The 18,113-nt window shown below is 44.0% G+C and overlaps 2 protein-coding genes across 7 annotated transcripts in view; one reads left to right on the forward strand and one right to left on the reverse strand.

Moving 5' to 3' along the window:
• The window catches only part of LOC308285914 (coagulation factor XIII B chain-like), a 263,356-nt gene that overhangs the window by 137,091 nt on the left and 108,152 nt on the right, over positions 1-18,113 (reverse strand). The window lies entirely within an intron of this gene.
• LOC308285792 (uncharacterized protein) overlaps positions 1-18,113 on the forward strand; it is a 116,925-nt gene that overhangs the window by 57,727 nt on the left and 41,085 nt on the right. For 3 of the 6 annotated variants that reach the window (XM_080726669.1, XM_080726668.1, XM_080726672.1), the window contains exons 20-25: positions 97-285; positions 2,127-2,232; positions 6,517-6,593; positions 9,069-9,232; positions 9,483-9,629; positions 10,703-10,838. In XM_080726669.1, coding sequence (XP_080582795.1) covers positions 97-285; positions 2,127-2,232; positions 6,517-6,593; positions 9,069-9,232; positions 9,483-9,629; positions 10,703-10,838 — 819 coding nt within the window. The remainder of the gene's footprint in view (positions 1-96; positions 286-2,126; positions 2,233-6,516; positions 6,594-9,068; positions 9,233-9,482; positions 9,630-10,702; positions 10,839-18,113) is intronic. The other 3 variants (XR_013962083.1, XM_080726670.1, XM_080726671.1) reach the window with 3 other exon arrangements.

Raw genomic sequence — 18,113 nt, forward strand, 5'->3', positions numbered from 1 at the left:
TGAGATGTTTTTTCCACAAAAAGTGTTAAAGTCCCTGTATTCATAACAAAGTGTTTCTAACTTTACCCTCCCAATGATTAACTGAACTGTTTACAGGGGACATAAATGCATGTCCACAGCCTGATGAAATACCTCATGCTGTCATCATGTATGAATACCAGACAATGTTTCCTGACAGGAGGAACGTATCGTTTCAGTGTGAAAAAGGATATTATGTTGCACAAGGCAAAGGCAAATCCATTGTGTGCTCACGTGGTCAGTGGTACGGGATTGAATCATGTTTCAGTAAGTGAACATTTTCTGATCATAAATCTATAACAGTGTTGATTTTGACAGCAATTCATGTGTTACGTGTTGTCACCTTAAACTAATGACCTATGTTTTTAAGTTTTTCAGGAAAAATTCAAAACAATCATATTTCTTAATCATTTCACCCATAACATTTATGACAATGTTTGAATATTAACCTAAAAATAATAGTGTCAGTTATGTAACATACTGTAAGAGGATTAAACATGATTAAATAGCATTAAATCTGACTTATGCTTATGCCAATAGAAGGCTCTGTAGAAGACCTGGCCACATGGAGGATCTCTCCAATAGACAGCTCTGGTCCTCACTAACGCTCATTAGTGAAAAAAAACTCACAAGGATGCAACTGGGACGTATCATCAGTGATGTAGCCTGGGGTCGACGGGTGTTTCGGGTCTCGCAACATCATACACCCTCGCCCAGGTGACCCAGCCGGGGTTGATCAAGTCCCGACTTACGTCCCAGTAGCTATCCACGATCAGTCCTATTAGGGAAAGACAGGGGCACTCAATGTGCTGCACCGGAACTACTCTGCCGGGATTGGGGGTACTATTCTGGCGCGTGGAAGAACTAGGCTCTATGGGTTGACTCCTGGCCGGGCTCCTCCTACGTCTCACCAGGTCCTCTCCTGCTCTCACCAGGTTCAGAACCTGTGCGTTGCACCAGACCCCAATCCAAACATTCCATTCAGCTGCTGCAGGTGGTTTGGCCGCAAGGGTTGGCTGGTGGTAGTACTGCAAGCTCCACCCTGAAAAGCTGGCGCTGCAGGCTCTACTTGCGGCTTGAATGGCCCTCCTAAAGGCCTCACCATGGATTTGTTGGGCTTCTTCCTCACGGAAGACACAGGCTGGGGCGCTAACCCAACCTGCTCCCGGGTGCCGTCTAAATTCCGGCCGTCAACCGAGTCTCCGGTGGTCACCAAACTATTCCTGGTTGTCACATAGTCTATTCCTATGAGCCACTATAAATAGAACTAATAGTGAAAAAAAAAAAACATCACAAGGATGCAACTGGGACGTATCATCAGTGATGTAGCCTGGGGTCGACGGGTGTTTCGGGTCTCGCAACATCATACACCCTCGCCCAGGTGACCCAGCCGGGGTTGATCATTTCCCGACTTAAGCTATCCACGATCAGTCCTATTATGTTATAATATAACATAATATATATAATATATTTCTGTCAACTGTGTGTCTCCATGGTGGGCTATTAGTCTTGCGTAACCAGACAACTATTCCATAATCTCTGCATGATCGGTTTGTCATTTCCGTTCATGAAAATATATTTTAAACATATTTGACCGACCGATAGACTTTTTTGTGATCCGATACAATACCGATTCTAGAGAGGGGGGCCATCACCGATACCGATACGATACCGATATATACATATATATAAAAAAACAGAGCCTTCTACCACTTTTTCTCTGTTCAAATTCTGGATTCTGATTGGTTTAAAACAGTGGTAAATAGGCCAACATCCTTCAGAGTTTTAACATTTCCAAGATCAATGCGCCTCCCAAACAAGCGACTCGGGCGCCCTAGCTAAATCATTAGAGCATGCCCTGGGCTACATCTGTGCAAAATTAGGCCCTTTTAGACCCTAACCCTAACCCTAACCACCAGGGGGAACTTTACTTAAACACATATGAAAAACAACAAATCAGACATTTTTAAATACAAAATGAAACTAATTAAAGTTGCATAACCCGCCTAAAGCCAACCCCCCCCCCCCCCCCCCACCCAAATTCTCAACCAAATATTTGATGACCCCCCCCTTTTGGACCATACTAACCTTAAATAATTAACCTACAGTGCCTGAGTCATGCGGTCCCCCTGATGCAGAGCATGCAGAGTTCCAGCTTATGGAGGGAGATGATTTCGTCTTTGGGTCAGAGGTCCAGTACACGTGCCGCCCAGGGTATGACGACACATTCACTCACACAGCGATTTACTTTCATCGTGAAATTGTCCTCTGTCCTAAACTGGGATCAATTTGATTTTACCAAGCTGCACACATAAACACGCCATTAGACAGAGCTGTAAAGAACACGCTTGGTATAGCATCGCAGCGGAAGTGGATTACTGGTCCCACTAAAAACAAACAAAAAAACAATTATGTTAAGCCTAGAACCAATCCATCCAGGATTGCAGTGAATCATGACCATAAAACCTTTGAGCCTATGTGAAAATAGCCTGATCTCAGACTCAGCTCACGCAGTAGTCTGAAACTGTGCCCTATTCTGAGCGTTTTACGGGGGAGGGACTTTTTTGCAAGCGTGAGTGATCGCGACGCACGGTGATCGAGACGCACGGTGGACGCTTTCAGCCAGCCCACAATTAACCCTTTCAAAGCCACGGGGAGCCCCTTAATGTTAAAACCGTACTCTATCGCACATCCCAGCGGGGAGTCTCAGCCACGTCGTACTTTCCCGGACTTTGTCATTAAAACCGGAATAAATGATTTTGATCCGAAAATCGGCGATCGTCTAACCTTCCCTAGTCACCACTCGTGCATTGATAGCTCATGGCTGGGCTGACATGAAGCAGAAGTGATGTCATTGGCCTTTCCTTTTCCAAGGCACATTACCCTATTCGGTTACTGTCTATACCCTGGTGCTTCTACAGCAGCCATGCTAGGGGCTATGCTAGCGAAAATTTTCAGTTCTGCTTTTGAGTCACACATGGACTATTTGCGGGGACATTTACGTGAAGGGGTCGCGCACGCGAAACGCACAGGGAGATCGATGATCGGCCAAAACCCCCATTCTATCCCAACGGAGAACCAGATAATCACGGTGAGTTTATGACCTGGGGGGAAAAAAAAAAGAAAAAACAACGGCGCTGTCCAAGAAGGAAGGGCGGCGGGGTCATGTTTATAAACATAATATTATGTCTCAGATCACAATACAATAATAGAAATCTCACGGCTAATCTACCAACCACCATTCTATTTCGGACGGCAAAGTGTTAAGATCACATGAACTACATTACTCCTACTGCTAAAAATGTACGCGTCTGTGATAGGTGGAGCTTGCGGTTACCTCGGAAATAGCTACTGCCCCCTGTCAGCCCGGCAGATTAATGCACTTCAGGAGAACTCTGTGCACGAGGCGAGTGAGCGTCTTTCTTTTACTAATATAATGAACTATTTTAAATATGAAGATAAGAGCGTCCACAGAGATGAAAATCATTACGTGTCAGGCCATATCCTGGCCTGGATAACTAAACTGAGCGTGGTCTATGGGATACATTTCAGGGAATAAATGTCATTCGCAATGCTTTGTGGGAGTGTAGTTTCTGCAGTTCTGACAAAGATTATGTGCACAGTGTTGTACCCTGCAATTTTTTTTAACTTTCTAATTAACTCTCCTACTGCCAGATTATTTATTTATTTATTGGGTCTGGTGCCATCAAAAAGCGGCTTACCTTTGCGACGTTATAGTAGATAGACAGACAGACATTTATTTATTTATTTTTATTTTTTTGGGTTGTGCAATAGTGCACTTTGGTCTGCCAGGCAGCAGAGGGCGGCGTCATGCGAGAATGAATGTGAATTTGCCTGTTATGTGTTGAAGAAGAAGAAGACCAGTCACTGGCCACAGAGCCTTACAGCCAGAGGAAATCAACAAGGAAGTGAATTGTTCTCCGTTGATGTTAACGCATAATGGATTTTTTACACCATCACCGCGGAAAATGTGTTTACAGTACACGGCCGCGTGACCCCTCATCAGCTTACAGTCATCAGACGAACGAACCGAACGAGCGCCGTATTGGCGGAGAGGTCTTGCGAATTGGGGCGAACGTGAACGTTCAAAGCGTTGGGAGAGTTAATCGTTGCATTCCAAAAAATGTGTTTATTGTCATGATTCCTCACAAGCCGGGGTGGCTTTTTCAGAGGCTTAAAATATTTTTAAATAAATACTTTATAAAATGTCTATGGATGAAATGAATGGGGAAAATATACACAATATGTCCATATATGGGCATTCCCAGAAATGGGCTTAATATCGATGACATCAGCGTTCTCCATATATGGGCATAAAAGGGACAACCACAAAGTGTGGTTGCTGTGAAGCGGTTTGGTTTCAGTTCATTCCATCTCCTGTGTGTGTTTTGGCTTGTAAGGGCACGTTCTCACCCAAAGTCCGCTTAAAAGGTCCGGATCAGGGACCAAATGTTTACATTGTTGCATTTTGAATTTGGTCCGGGTAGCGTTCACACAGGACTTTTGTTAAAAGAATCAAATATGTAAACAAAATGACACGTGGACATGGTCATACAGGCTGCTGTTGATCTATTGACAGAATAGGCTATTCCTATGGAAAATTACTTCACTGCCTATTCTAATTCATTTTGTGTTATTAATCACAGCCGCTTCCTATATCTCTTTTTTTAAAGAAGCGAAACTCACACATTTCAGGCAGTAATTAGCGATGGATGGAGGAATCTCTCTCTTTCTCTCTCTCAAAAAAAAAAATATAGCCTAATATAAAGCCTTCTTCTTGATTCATTTAACAATAAATAGCGCAAGAACGCGTGGCCAAATAAAAACATAATAAGCGTCACCGTTTCCACATCAAATAATCTCTCTCTGTCTCTTTCTTTCTTTACAAGCAACGGGTCCATAAAGATATTTCCTATCCTTATCATGTTGGAAATGTGAAGCTACATGAATAAATAACCTAAATAAATACAATAAAATAATAGCAAATCCCTATTGTCCCAAATGTTGAATCTAGCATATGCGTGTGAGCCATAACTTTATATGCGGTGGCGCATGCTTAAAAATAACATATCTAACAGGTTGCTAGCTTGCAGATCTGTTCTTTAGACCACAGGATTTATTTAGCTCTGATACAGCCGTGTAAGCTTGCAAATCAGTTATTTTTACGCACAGCACACGATGACTGGAGTAGGCTATGGACATCTTACTGCCGTCCCAACAACAATGTGAAAAGTTTGACTCGTGAACGCCAGTGAGAGAGCGAAAAGAGAGCGAAATCCTAATAATGCCTTGAAAAAAAAGCCAAGTTTGACATTTCCTTGTTGGATGGAAGTTATGTGCGCATCGATTGCTATGGTAAACAGTTGGTTAGTAGGGTAAACCTTCAATGATTTTGACATCTTGTTACTAATCTGTCGGTAGATAATGCCGGTCTTATATAAGGGTCATTTGTGTACGGTGTGATGTCATACTGATGTCAGCAGTGTGACAGGAGATAAGCGACCAACGGTCGCTTATCTCCCGATTAGGGAGTCTTACTGGTTTGTGACAGTATTTGCGTCAAAACAAACAATGATCACCGTGTTCGGAGAGCGACCCCTGGAGTCACCGCACACGATGGGTCACCAGTTTCCATGTAGGCTGTAGCTTACAAGACACCGCACCGGAGCGACGGCTCACAGGGAGAGGAGATGATACAATTATTAACGTGTAGCCTACTGCATCTAATGAAGAAATATCAGCGGTCGGGTCATATCAATAGTGATTCCCGTAAGAAATTAATGCTTTTAGAACTAATTATTAATCCAGCTTCACAACTGCAAAACATAAAGATTGATGAGTGTAGGCTAAGCTGTAGGTAGCTGAAGTTAGAATTGATTAACAAGTTGTCGTTTATTCTTTTTTTCCATAGCCTATTGTTTTTCAATGAACAACACACAATGCAGAATGTACTGTAGGCTGATCAGACCTACGTTTGGTCCTCTATAAAGTCCGGCTCCGTTCACACCAGCAGAGGACCGGACCATGGTCCTTTTGGAAGAGGACCGAGTCCTGCCTTTTCAAGAGGACCATGGTCCGGACCAAACAAAGGGACCATGGTCCCTTTGCACGTTCACACCAGCGGACCAAAGGAGAAAGAGGACCATGGTCCCTTTTAAGCGGACCAAATAACCCTGGTGTGAACGCGCCTTAAGACACCCCTAGCGAGACATATTCTTCACCCCATAACATTATTTAGGCCTATTGCGTGCCGAGAACAGCTGACATACAAGCTCACAACCGTGTCGCGGATGTGACCGCTGTGGGCTTGTAGGTCTGCTATTCTCAGCTGTTCTCTGCACGCAACACCGTATCAGTGTGACATCTGGAAATGCATTTATTAAACAGCATGAAATTGTATGTGAATTTAATTTGACTTGTTATAATGAAGACATGACCGTTGACATGCTATGCTGTATTCATTCACATTCATCTTAGCTACCAACTTGTCCGTGGGTCCAGTAAACGCCGTTGCACATTTAATGGATGGGATGGTGCTGCTCCAGTGTGTCAGAGTAAGCACATGCACGCATGCACGCACGCACACGCACACACACACACACACACACACACACACACACACACACACACACACACACACACACTGGCGCTGATATAAGGAGTGCGTGAGTGCATTGAGTTCTCACTCATCTCTCTCACTCAACCACATTCCTGCTACTTTGCCCGATTTTCACACCTTCCTGTATTGTCCTCTTGTTTGAGGGGAACACTACACAGCGGTACAGTCCACCCCCCACACTCCCTAGCCACTGTGATGTAAATTAACTAAATACATTTGCTGAAATAGCCTAATGTAGCCTACTTAAGTACAATTTTAAGGTATTTGTACTTTACTTGTTACTTCTACTCCACTACATCTCGGATCCAAATATTGTAGACCTACTTTTACTCGTTACATTTATTTGAAAGGTTTAGTTACATAGATTTGGATTTTTATTACAACACATTAACCAGATTAGCCACTAACACTTCAGCCCTATATTCTGTATTCGGCCATTTGAAAACAGAAGATCTACGAGCTTAACACTCAACTAAAGAGCCAGGCTTAGCCGAGCTGCAACGCACACACTGTATAGCCTACAGTCGTCCCCTCTAAACTGGAAGCGCAACCACACGCACCGGCCAGGGGCTAAGCTCGACTGAAACCTGGGGGTCCGAGCGCGACCAGCGTTGGGGGACTGTCGTGGACAACCAGGCTTAAGGTCTACAACGACCGAGAAACTGACGGAGTCCCCGACAGTACCTATCAGAATCAGAATCAGAATCAGAATCAGAAACACTTTATTGCCAAATGCGTCACAAGGACACACAGGAATTTGTTGTGGTGTTACAGCACAGATAAAAACACACAGACAGAACACATTTAAGACAAGACACTCAGGACATGATATAACCCATAATAAAGACTAAAATATACGTAAAACATCATTATTCTTTAAAAGTCAGTGGAATAAAAACTAGCTAACAAGAACAACAGGGGGTGGTGGAGAGGTCCATATTGAGGAGGGACACGGCCCTCGGGAAAAAACTGTTCAGGTGACGAGTGGTCTTGGTCCCTATGGCACGGAAGCGTCTTCCTGAGGGGAGCTTCTTAAAAAGACCATTACCAGGGTGAGAGGGGTCAGAGAAGATCCTCCCTGCCCGCTTCCTGACCCTGGCATCGTACAGCTCACTAACAGAAAGCTGCTTCTGTCCCGTCAGCTTCTCCGCTGTGCGAACAATCCTTTGCAGTCTGTTTTTTGCAATGGCAGAGACAGAGCCAAACCACACAGAGATGGACGAGGAGAGTATACTCTCGGTGGTGGCTCTGTAGAATTGAGTCAGGACTGAACGGGAGACGTTGAGTTTCCTCAGCTGTCTTAGAAAGAGCATCCCATTATGGGCCCTTTTAATAATGGAGCAGGTGTTCGTCTCCCACTTGAGGTCATTGGTGATTGTGGTGCAGAGGAATTTAAAGGCTTCCACTTCCTTGACCACCGCACTGTTTATTATCAGAGGTGCCAGTGGGGGAGGGGATTTACGGAAGTCCACGACCATCTCAACCGTTTTGAGTGGGTTGAGCTCCAGGTTGTGCTCAGAGCACCACACAGCCAGGTCGGTCACCGTCTGTCTATAAGCAGACTCATCATTGTTCTTTATAAGACCTACCACGGTCGTGTCATCCGCATATTTGATCACCCTGATGGTCGGATTAGTGGATATGCAGTCATTAGTGTACAGCAGGTACAAAAATGAGGATAGTACACATCCTTGGGGTGCCAGGTGTTTCAGGATGTGGTGTAGGCCAATGTTGACTGCATCATCCACTGAACGGTTTTCTCTGTATGCGAACTGTGATGGGTCAAGGTGAGGGTCAGTAAGGGGCTTTAGGTAGGCGACAACTAGCTTTTCAAAGCACTTCATGGCTACAGACGTTAGGGCCACCGGTCTGTAGTCGTTGAGGCCTGTAACACTGTCCTTCTTGGGAATGGGGATTATAGTGGATGCTTTAAAACAAGCTGGCACTTTGCATTGTGCAAGGGACTGATTAAAAATATCAGTAAAAACTGGGGCTAGCTGATTGGCGCAGTGCTTCAGTGTGGCCGGTGAAATACCATCTGGGCCGCCTGCTTTCCATCCCACTGCAGCCACCAATGTACTGTAGCCTCGGCCGGGAGGCGAACCCGGGACCCCGATATACGATTGCGTGTGCGTTACCACTCAACTAAAGAGCCAGGCTTGTTAGCTGTGCTGCCACGCACACATGCTATAGCCTACAGTAGTTGGTCTTAGTATTTAGCTCTGGTTCTGGCGTTAACAAATCACACAAATCTCTGGACCTTTCTAGTATTAAAATTGTAGGTGCCCAGAACTGGCTGACAGGCTGGCTTCAGCTGCATGTATGACCTGTCCTCTTGTTATCATGTGTTCTCTCTATTCTTACATTTGTCTCTCTGGTCTCAACTCTGTTGTGTGTTTGAACATGGCAGTTTGTTCCAGTTACCTTGGTATAGAGTATGAGCGGAGGCTGGTGACGGACGATCAGCTGACGGCCTCCAGTGTGTATAGTACATCCTACCCCGCCTACGATGCCCGTCTGGGCAATGGTAACTCCTGGTTCCCTGCTACAGATGATCGTCGTCAGTGGCTGCAGGTAAGGAAAGAAGGAGCCTGTGGAGAACATTTGAACTACAACACTGTTGTGAAAGAATATCTACAGGTTTTGGGGGGAAAGAGAAAGAAAACGTCTCATGTCACAGATAGATTTGGCATTCTCAATGAGCACTACTACTACTAAAAATAAATAAATGTGCCCATGGATTTACTTGCAGTGGTTACAATCTGACGAGGTGAACTGGAGAAATATAGACTATACTAAATAAATGACTGGTGTTTGTACACAGGTGGACCTGAAGCATCCCAAGACTATCACAGGCATCATCACCCAGGGAGGAGGTGGTTATAAATATTATGTGAAATCCTTCAAAGTGTCCCACAGTGATGACGGACGGTCCTGGACCATCATCAAAGAAGCCAACGGGTCAGACAAGGTCAGTTTAGCTGGACTTTCTTGGTCATTGGTCACTGAAGCATTATTATGGTCAATTTTTTCCACGTGTTTCTTTCCCTGTCTTTCAATTTCTTATGGAGAATGGAGCGTATTGTTGCACATATTTTTGCACAAACTCGCAAATAGCAAGAAACCACTCCATTCCCATTGAAAAGCAGAATCCGTAGATTTAAACTTCAAAGTCAGAGGCCATAGTCAAGGCCAAAGAAATAGCGGAAATAGCTGATCTACAATCCCCTGAAAATCTACTGTCTTGCCAATGGAAGGACGTGTGAAGTTTTGAAATGGCACATTTGTAGACATAGTTCAGTTCTAGGCAAAACCTGCTGTGATTGGCCAGTATAGCCGCTGCAATTAAACCTAACCGTAATCCTAACCTCAGTAAGTATTAATGGGATGACTGGAAGCAGCGATGGAAGGCTTGTCTGAGGACGACCTAGAGAGATATACTGTTAGCAATCAGCCCACTAATGAGTGGGTGGAGGATGGACCGTGGGAACTCACGCCCATCCTGCTACAATCGCATATCTACTAGCAGTGCAGCATTCGGTGCTGTGCTGTGAGCTTGTATATCTGCTATTTTTTAATAGTTAAACCATGGTTAAAGTAGCGTAATAATACGTTCCCGCTCTTAATAGGTTAAGTATATCCACAACTTTCCAACATCCCATCGTGCATTGCGCAGAAGGCGAGCGGCATATCCGGCGTCGCAGCCAAGTGTGATCTACAAGCTCACAGCGGTTGCATCTGCGCCGCAACGCGAGCTTGTATGTCTGCTGTTAACCGGAAGTGCCAGTCTTGCGGAAACAGGTGGATAGCCCGCCTGGGGAGCCGCAGTCCCCAGTTTCCCCAGTTACGATTCCAGGCCTCTTCAATATGACTGGTCGAGGTGTCCTTGAGCAAGACACCTAACCCCTGCTCCTCATCCTTTGCATGTGGGCAGCGAGCAGCTGGTTACTTTGAGCTGAAACAGAATTTCAACGTGGGAGCAAGCTGGTTATTTTTATTACTATTAACATTCTGACATTTTATTTATTGTCATTCTGTCTCCAGATCTTCACTGGTAACCACGACTGGTTCACCTTCAAGGAGAACCTGTTCGAGTCACCCATCACCAGACGGTTTGTGCGTGTGCATCCAATGGCGTGGTACAACGGTATCGCCCTGAGAATAGAGCTGCTGGGCTGCGGTTTGTCATTTCCGTTCATAAAAATATATTTAAAACATATTTTTGAATTAGCATTTTCTGATAAAGCAGCAAGTTACTGTATATAGATTTTATTTCAACAGATAAACAGATAAAACTTAATCTAAGTTCAACATTTAACCACTAGGGGGAACTTTAAAATAGCTGATGTACAAGCTCACATCTGTGCCCACACACATTTTGTCAGGCCAACACATTCTCACCCCTCACTGCGCATGACGCTACCGTTCAAGCCACTATCCACGGCGGAGCCGCGCCGTCTCAGCCAAGGATGAGCCCTGTGACTCACTGCCGAGCAAGCGGTAGCGAGCAATTCGCCGTGAGGAACAGTGTGAACGGCGGATGTGCCTCTCACCGGCGTTACCGAGTTATGTGCCGTTATTGATAGAATAGTAAATATTCAGTCCCCCATTATCCACATTCTCAAAGATAAACTCACAACACGGTTATTAAAGAGGTGGTGCCATAGTTTTGTACTTTTTCTGTTTTTCATGTGTCTAGGAGGTTGAAAGTACTTCATTAGACCCCCTGGTGTGGTTTCTATGAGCAATTATGTATTCTCTTGGTATTTGTTTGTTTTCTCTTGGAGGCTGCCACCTTGTGGTCAAAAGTGTCAGTTAAAAACACACATACTTACTATGTCACAGTATCAACTCCTCCCCTAATTACCATTCACCCAACACTGTGGGGTGTGGCTAACTTCAGCTGGGTCACCACCCACCATGACATCCATGCATACTTAATGAACTGGGGGTGTGGCCACATAAAAACCCAATTTTAACTCTATCTGTATACTTTTTTGGAAAAAATCTTCCTCCTAGTATAATCATAATACCTGATAATCCTGTTTTAGAGGGGGTGGGGGGTGGGGGGGGGGAATCATGGCACCACCTCTTTAAGAGCCGATTCTTGCAAAACTCATTTTTGGACACTGCTCCTACAGATTTTTCCCTAAAATCACGCAAAGCGGTACACAGTATGTCTACACTAATGTCATCAACATGGACCCATCCCATTTTGTATTATGTGACCTGACGGTCGCTTATCTCCCGATTAGGGAGTCTTAACTCTTATACTGCTTTGAACGTTCCTGTTCGCCCCAATTCTTGAGGTCGAGTAGGGCCAATACGGCCGTTCGTTCGTTTGATGTTTTTTATGGATTATGATAAAAGACGTCCTTGCGCAACTTTTGAATGCATAATTGGTCGTCGGTGTCGTTTTGAGGACAGCCGGAAACCGTTCATAAAAAAAAAAGGTAAACAGACTGTCCTGGCTCCGCCTGCCCAGAGCGACTCTGCGCCTGCCTAGCTGCCAGGGGCGTCAATTGGGTATGGCAGGGGTATGCAGCTGCCATACCTTGACAGGGGGAAATAATAAAAATGTACTTTTCATCGTGCCTGTTGCTAAGGTATGGCAACATGACTGGTGTCTTCACCAGACACCAGTCATGTTGCCATACCTTAGCTTGTTCTGAACTGACGCCACTGCTAGCTGCTAGCAGCCTTGAGGGACTATATTGTTTTATGCATCGGGCTGTTAGTAGAGAAAGAGAGAGAGAAACGTTGGTAAAAGCGATCATTTTGTCGGAAATCAGTTGTTTTATAGTATTAGTAGTATAGTAATTGTAGTAGGTAGTAGTATTTAGCAGTAGACCTACTAGAATATTGGGCCCTGCTCAGTATCAATCCGCCGAAGCAAAGCGACCATCCCCCACCACCCCACGGCCGAGGTCGCACAGCAGAGATTCCACGGAAGGAAAGTTTCGACAACAAACTTTGTTAGAATTAGGATTACAAACCTACCCGCGTTGGTGACCCAGGACCAGGCAGCGCCCACCACGAATGGTGGTGGTCGTCGTGATGATGATGATGATGAAGAAGAAGAGAAAAAGATTCCTGTAGTGTAGCCGTTGGCTTTGAAGAGAAACATTCCATTTCTTGGTGCCGTTGGTCGCGAAGAACCGGGTCAAAAAGTGCATCAAGAGCCTCCTGATATCCCGATATGGACTCGGAGACCCCCGCCATACCCGCCGTTCGTTCCTGAGAGTGAGACCCCCGCGCTGGATGGATCGGCACGGCACAGTGGACACACATCTCGGGCGCAGTAGAGACCGCCGCCACCCATTCAACAGCCAGACGTACAGAGGCAGAGACTCACTGGACGATGGCCATGATTCTACTGTCCAGAGTGGTAAGACTTAGACTTAAATCCAGTGCATCTGCATGTATGTATAGTATACTGTATGTGAATCGCTTCAGGCTTTCCACTGCATCCGTGAGGAAGCTTGGTTTGATTGACAAGCCTAAAGTCTGGTCTGGTCAGACGTGATCTCTATTGCGAATACACCAGTGGGATCCGGTCTAGAGCCCGCCTACTGCATCCGGTTATTTACACGCACACATAGACTACATGCAAGAAACGTTTCCGTATCCGGACCGGATCAGCAACTTGATCCAAGCATAGAGTTAGGATCCAAGTGCATATGCGTTTGTTTTTGCTACACAGGACACACGTGGATTTCCTATTACGCGCGTGCACGTACCGCATGTAGTGTACGGTGCACGGCACAGGTTAGCATTTAGCCAGCTACTATGATTATTTGATGGGATTTTAGGATTTAGTGGCTTAGTTTGTGTGTGCATGCGTACGATGCGTGTGAGAGAGAGAGAGAGATGCGTGTGTGAGAGAGAGAGAGAGAGGTTTCTTTTTACGTGTGGTGCACGTGTGGTGCACGTGCGGTGCACGCGCGTGCACGTACGGTGTGCGTTGCACGCGCGTGATCGTACTGTGCACGTGTACGGTGCACACCCGCACACCCGTAGCCTTTCAATTCAATTCAATTCAAAGGAGCTTTATTGGCATGAGAAAATATAGTTTACATTGCCAAAGCAAGTGTTATAAATAAAAACAGTTGAAAATGGGGAAGATAGCCTATACAGTTCTTGGAGGAAGTACAGCTTTGTGTAAACAGAGCTATGTTGCATTGTGACATTTTATATAGGTATACAGGGTATAAAGGGAATTTCACTGTGACAGCAAATGCATGGTAACTATTTACTATAACTGCATTTTATGTTATATATGAACTTATTGTAAGTCATTTGCTAAATGTCAAAATTGTAAATTGATTTGTTTAGATATAAACTATTTGATATTTTCCTGGCTATGATTTTAGATGATGAGTCGACGATGATGATGAGCCTACTTCTTCATTTCCACATCGTGGTCGTCCAAGGACAAGGATAGGTAAAGAAAAAACAAACTTTTTTCTGTAAATCAGACTTAGCACCATGCACATGCTCACATAGACATCAAAGGGGGCTTGAGCCCCTGCCCTTTTATCCATCTGTAAAAAGTGCCCTCTCCAGACCTTGAATGCTGTTTTTACATAATTACTATATATATATATATATATATATATATATATATAAATATATATATTTGTGTGGTAAGCAGGACGTGCATAGAATGTTAGAGAGGCAGGGGTTGACATTTCTAAAACGGCCTTTTGATGAAAATAGTAGGCCCCCAACCTCCACGCATTCTGCTGTGACGCGTTGTGAGCTTGAAGGTGTACTATTTTTCATGTATTTTATAGTAATTATGTATTTGTATAATTTACAGATCGACCATGGGCTCGTGTACGAGTTCAGCAGACCCGGTGGAGCCCTTCCGGAGGAGCCTGGCTGGAGTGAAACAGAATGGAGCCCCAGGCCCTGTGCAGGCTGAATGACACACACGCATGCACGCACGCACGCACGCACGCACGCACGCACACATATACACTCTGTAGACATGTAGTGTCACAGTGAGATAAAGAGAACCCTGAAAGCTGAAGCAGGATTCAGGCTGAAGCTCATGTCACTGTGTCAATGTTCTGCACTGCTCTTACTACTGCTCTTACTTCTCTTACACACTAAAAGTGTGTAAAAAGACACTTTTTCTTGTTTTTATTTTTTTGAATTTGTTTGTAAACAACCACTGATCATAGGTGTGATGTTACTGAAGCCAACAATAAAAGGCTAAAGAGAGATTTCTGCCTGAAAATGTATTCTTCACAAAAATGCATTTTTCTCAGCTTTATGTTCTCAAAGAGCTGTTTTTAGGCCACATTCTGCAGCTTCTAGCTAATGAACAGAACAAGATAAAAACTCGAAATCTTTTTCTGTTGCAAAGTAGACATTCTATTCTTCGTTGCCATATAGTTGTTGTCTTTATAGTCGAAACCAAATTTCTCCAGTAGGCCTTCAAAGATGAGCGACAATTCTCAATTTAGCTGGCAGTGGATTGAGCTTTTTGTTCAATTCTGTGGCAGTAAAAGAGTTAAGGTGCCTCCACACAAATACTACAGGAGACTCTTTCTAACTGTTCACAGACTGCAAAGAACTGCAAAGAACTGCAAAAAACGAAGCAATTTTTTTACCAGCCGACTGCACGCCGACTGTAGTTACTGTACGCAGTTGTGCGCATGCGCACAGTGTTGCCAGGTCTGCTCGCCATAAGCGACTTTGATCCTGTTTTCTTATATGTTGCTAGTTGTGGGTTACTTTAGTTTGAGCTTGTTTCTGAAGTGCAGTTGCTTATTTGGCCTGGCTTGTTTCACTCACAGAATCTGTCAATCGGACAGGGGAAGCGGAGATTTTACTCTGTGCGATGTTTTTTTCTGCTCTCACCAATACAACACACATCACTATTACTAGCGATGGTTTGGAGTTGATTAGTATAGGAAATTGAGAGTTGAGATTGTGAATATGCTATTAGTAAAAATGTGCGATGGGAAAATGTCTAATGGACTAATGGTCCATTCTACAACTCCCTCAATCCTACCGACGGCCAGGGGCGACTCAACAAAACTGGGCAAGTCCAGTCTTCCAGTTTTCCGTTGATACTGGTCGAAAGCGTTCCCGACCCGCTGCCGAAAACCTGCCGATGAGCTCCCTGTCGGCAACAGACGCTTTCCGCTGCCTTCCGCCGCCGATTCGTAGCTGAATTGGTTTGGTTAAGAGTGCACTTTACTGGTAGTTACTGATAGTATTATAATGTCCACAACACATGAAATAATAATCCTGTTTAGTTTCATTAGCGCGATCATGTGAGAATAGGCTACAGTGTGTTTTTGTCATTCTGCATAATGTACAGTTTGCACACACAAACAGTGCAACTTCTAGGATAAAGATACCAAGGTTTTGACAGTGATGTCCTTCTTATCCAACCCGGAAGTAGGAAGTAGCACAGGCTTGAAGTTTGAAGCCGTTTATAAACCACAGTGACATCACTGACGAATCCTTGGTATCTTCAACTTTGCTCTCTGCTGTTTGGAAACTTCGGAGGTGGGAGATACCAAGTTGAACTAGAAAAATATTGTTCCTTCGAAACAATTGTGGGCTCGCTTCAAGCCAGAAAACAATGGCTATAAAAGTACAAAATGTCAAGATCGCAGGCAGTGCTCTCTTTGACGTTACTGACGTCAAAGATTGGTCCATTTTGTTCCAAAAATGTGTTGTGCAAAAGTTGACCCGCTGGTGGCGCTATAACAGGCCAATGTGAGAAGGTTGGTATCTGTTCCTTGACCTATTGGGAATGTGCTTGCAAGATTTCACGCACATCCCAGGCTGTGTTCATGATTTGAGGTGTTTTTGGCTTTGGACACTTTATCGCTGCTTGCAGCTATATTTATTATTATTATTTTATAATTTTTTTGTGTGCACTTCATAGGCATGTTAGATAAAGGTCCTTAGATTGTGTGTAGAATGTTTCATGCAAATTGCAAAAAAAATCCTAGAATAAAAACGGGTTTAAGCGTTTTACAAACTGCTCAAAATTATATAGCGCCCCCCTTTGGCCATTTGGGGTAAGATTGGTTTCAGTGATATTTGAACTAACCCTCTACACTATTTTGTCATGAAAATGTGACTTTGCTTGTATGTTTTAGAGGCAGAAGAATAATTTGCATAAAAATGCAATATTGTTTGAATTATTTAAAAAAGCATGTTTCAATGTTAAAGGAATCCGATCTGACAGATCTTTAGATATCGGTCCAAAGTTCACGTAAAAAAAGTTTTGTGCACGTGACGCGAAAATTCCAGAATAAAAGCGGGTTTACGCGTTTTACAAACTGCTCAAAGTGGCGGAAAATCGAAGGGCGGAGCTTACTTAACAACGACACAGATGTCTTCCGCTTGAGTCAAAGCACGCGTGTAACAAGTTGCATGTCTTCAAACGAAACGAGTCATGACTTATGCCCGTTTGAAGTTTGAATTTTCAGACGCTTCGTATAGCGCCCCCCTTTGGCCGATTGGAATAAAATTGGTTTCAGTGATACCTTGACTAACCCTCTACATCTTTGCCAAATGCCATGAACGTGTAACTTTGCATGTATGATTTAGAGGCCGAAGAATAATTTGCATAAAACTGCAATATTTATTGAATTATTAAAAAAATATATTTCACTTTAAAAGAAATCCGCCGAGATTAGTTTGACCGTATTGGTCCAAAGTTCATGTGAAAAAAGTTTTGTGCGCGTATCGAAAAAAACCCAGGAGGAGATAGATTTTTACTGTTTTTCATATAATTCCGAATTGTGGGAGATCTAAAGGTCAGAGGTCAAAAGTCAGAGGCTAAAAGTTGTTCGGCATGAGGAGACGCATACGTGTATACAGGTTTCATGCCTGTACCTCAAACACAGCATGAGCTATACCTGTTCAAAGTTCGCACTTTCGAAGGCTTCGTGCAGCGCCACCATTTGGCCGATTGCTATAAAAAATAATAGCGCACTTCGCCACTGTAAACTGAACACATTGATGTTTTTATTTTCATTTTCTCACTAAGTATGTAGGAGTAGAAAGGAACCGAAGTTCCCGTCTACTGTCTGTCTGACTGACTGACTGATAGATAAACTAGAAAAATATTGTTCCTTCGAAACAATTGTGGGCTCGCTTCAAGCCAGAAAACAATGGCTATAAAAGCACAAAATGACAAGATCGCAGGCAGTGCTCTCTTTGACGTTACTGACGTCAAAGATTGGTCCATTTTGTTCCAAAAATGTGTTGTGCAAAAGTTGACCCGCTGGTGGCGCTATAACAGGCCAATGTGAGAAGGTTGGTATCTGTTCCTTGACCTATTGGGAATGTGCTTGCAAGATTTCACGCACATCCCAGGCTGTGTTCATGATTTGAGGTGTTTTTGGCTTTGGCCACTTTATCGCTGCTTGCAGCTATATTTATTATTATTATTTTATATTTTTTGTGTGTGCACTTC

Source organism: Nannobrachium achirus (genome assembly GCF_963921795.1).
Source record: "Nannobrachium achirus genome assembly, chromosome: 5".
Taxonomy (NCBI): domain Eukaryota; kingdom Metazoa; phylum Chordata; class Actinopteri; order Myctophiformes; family Myctophidae; genus Nannobrachium; species Nannobrachium achirus.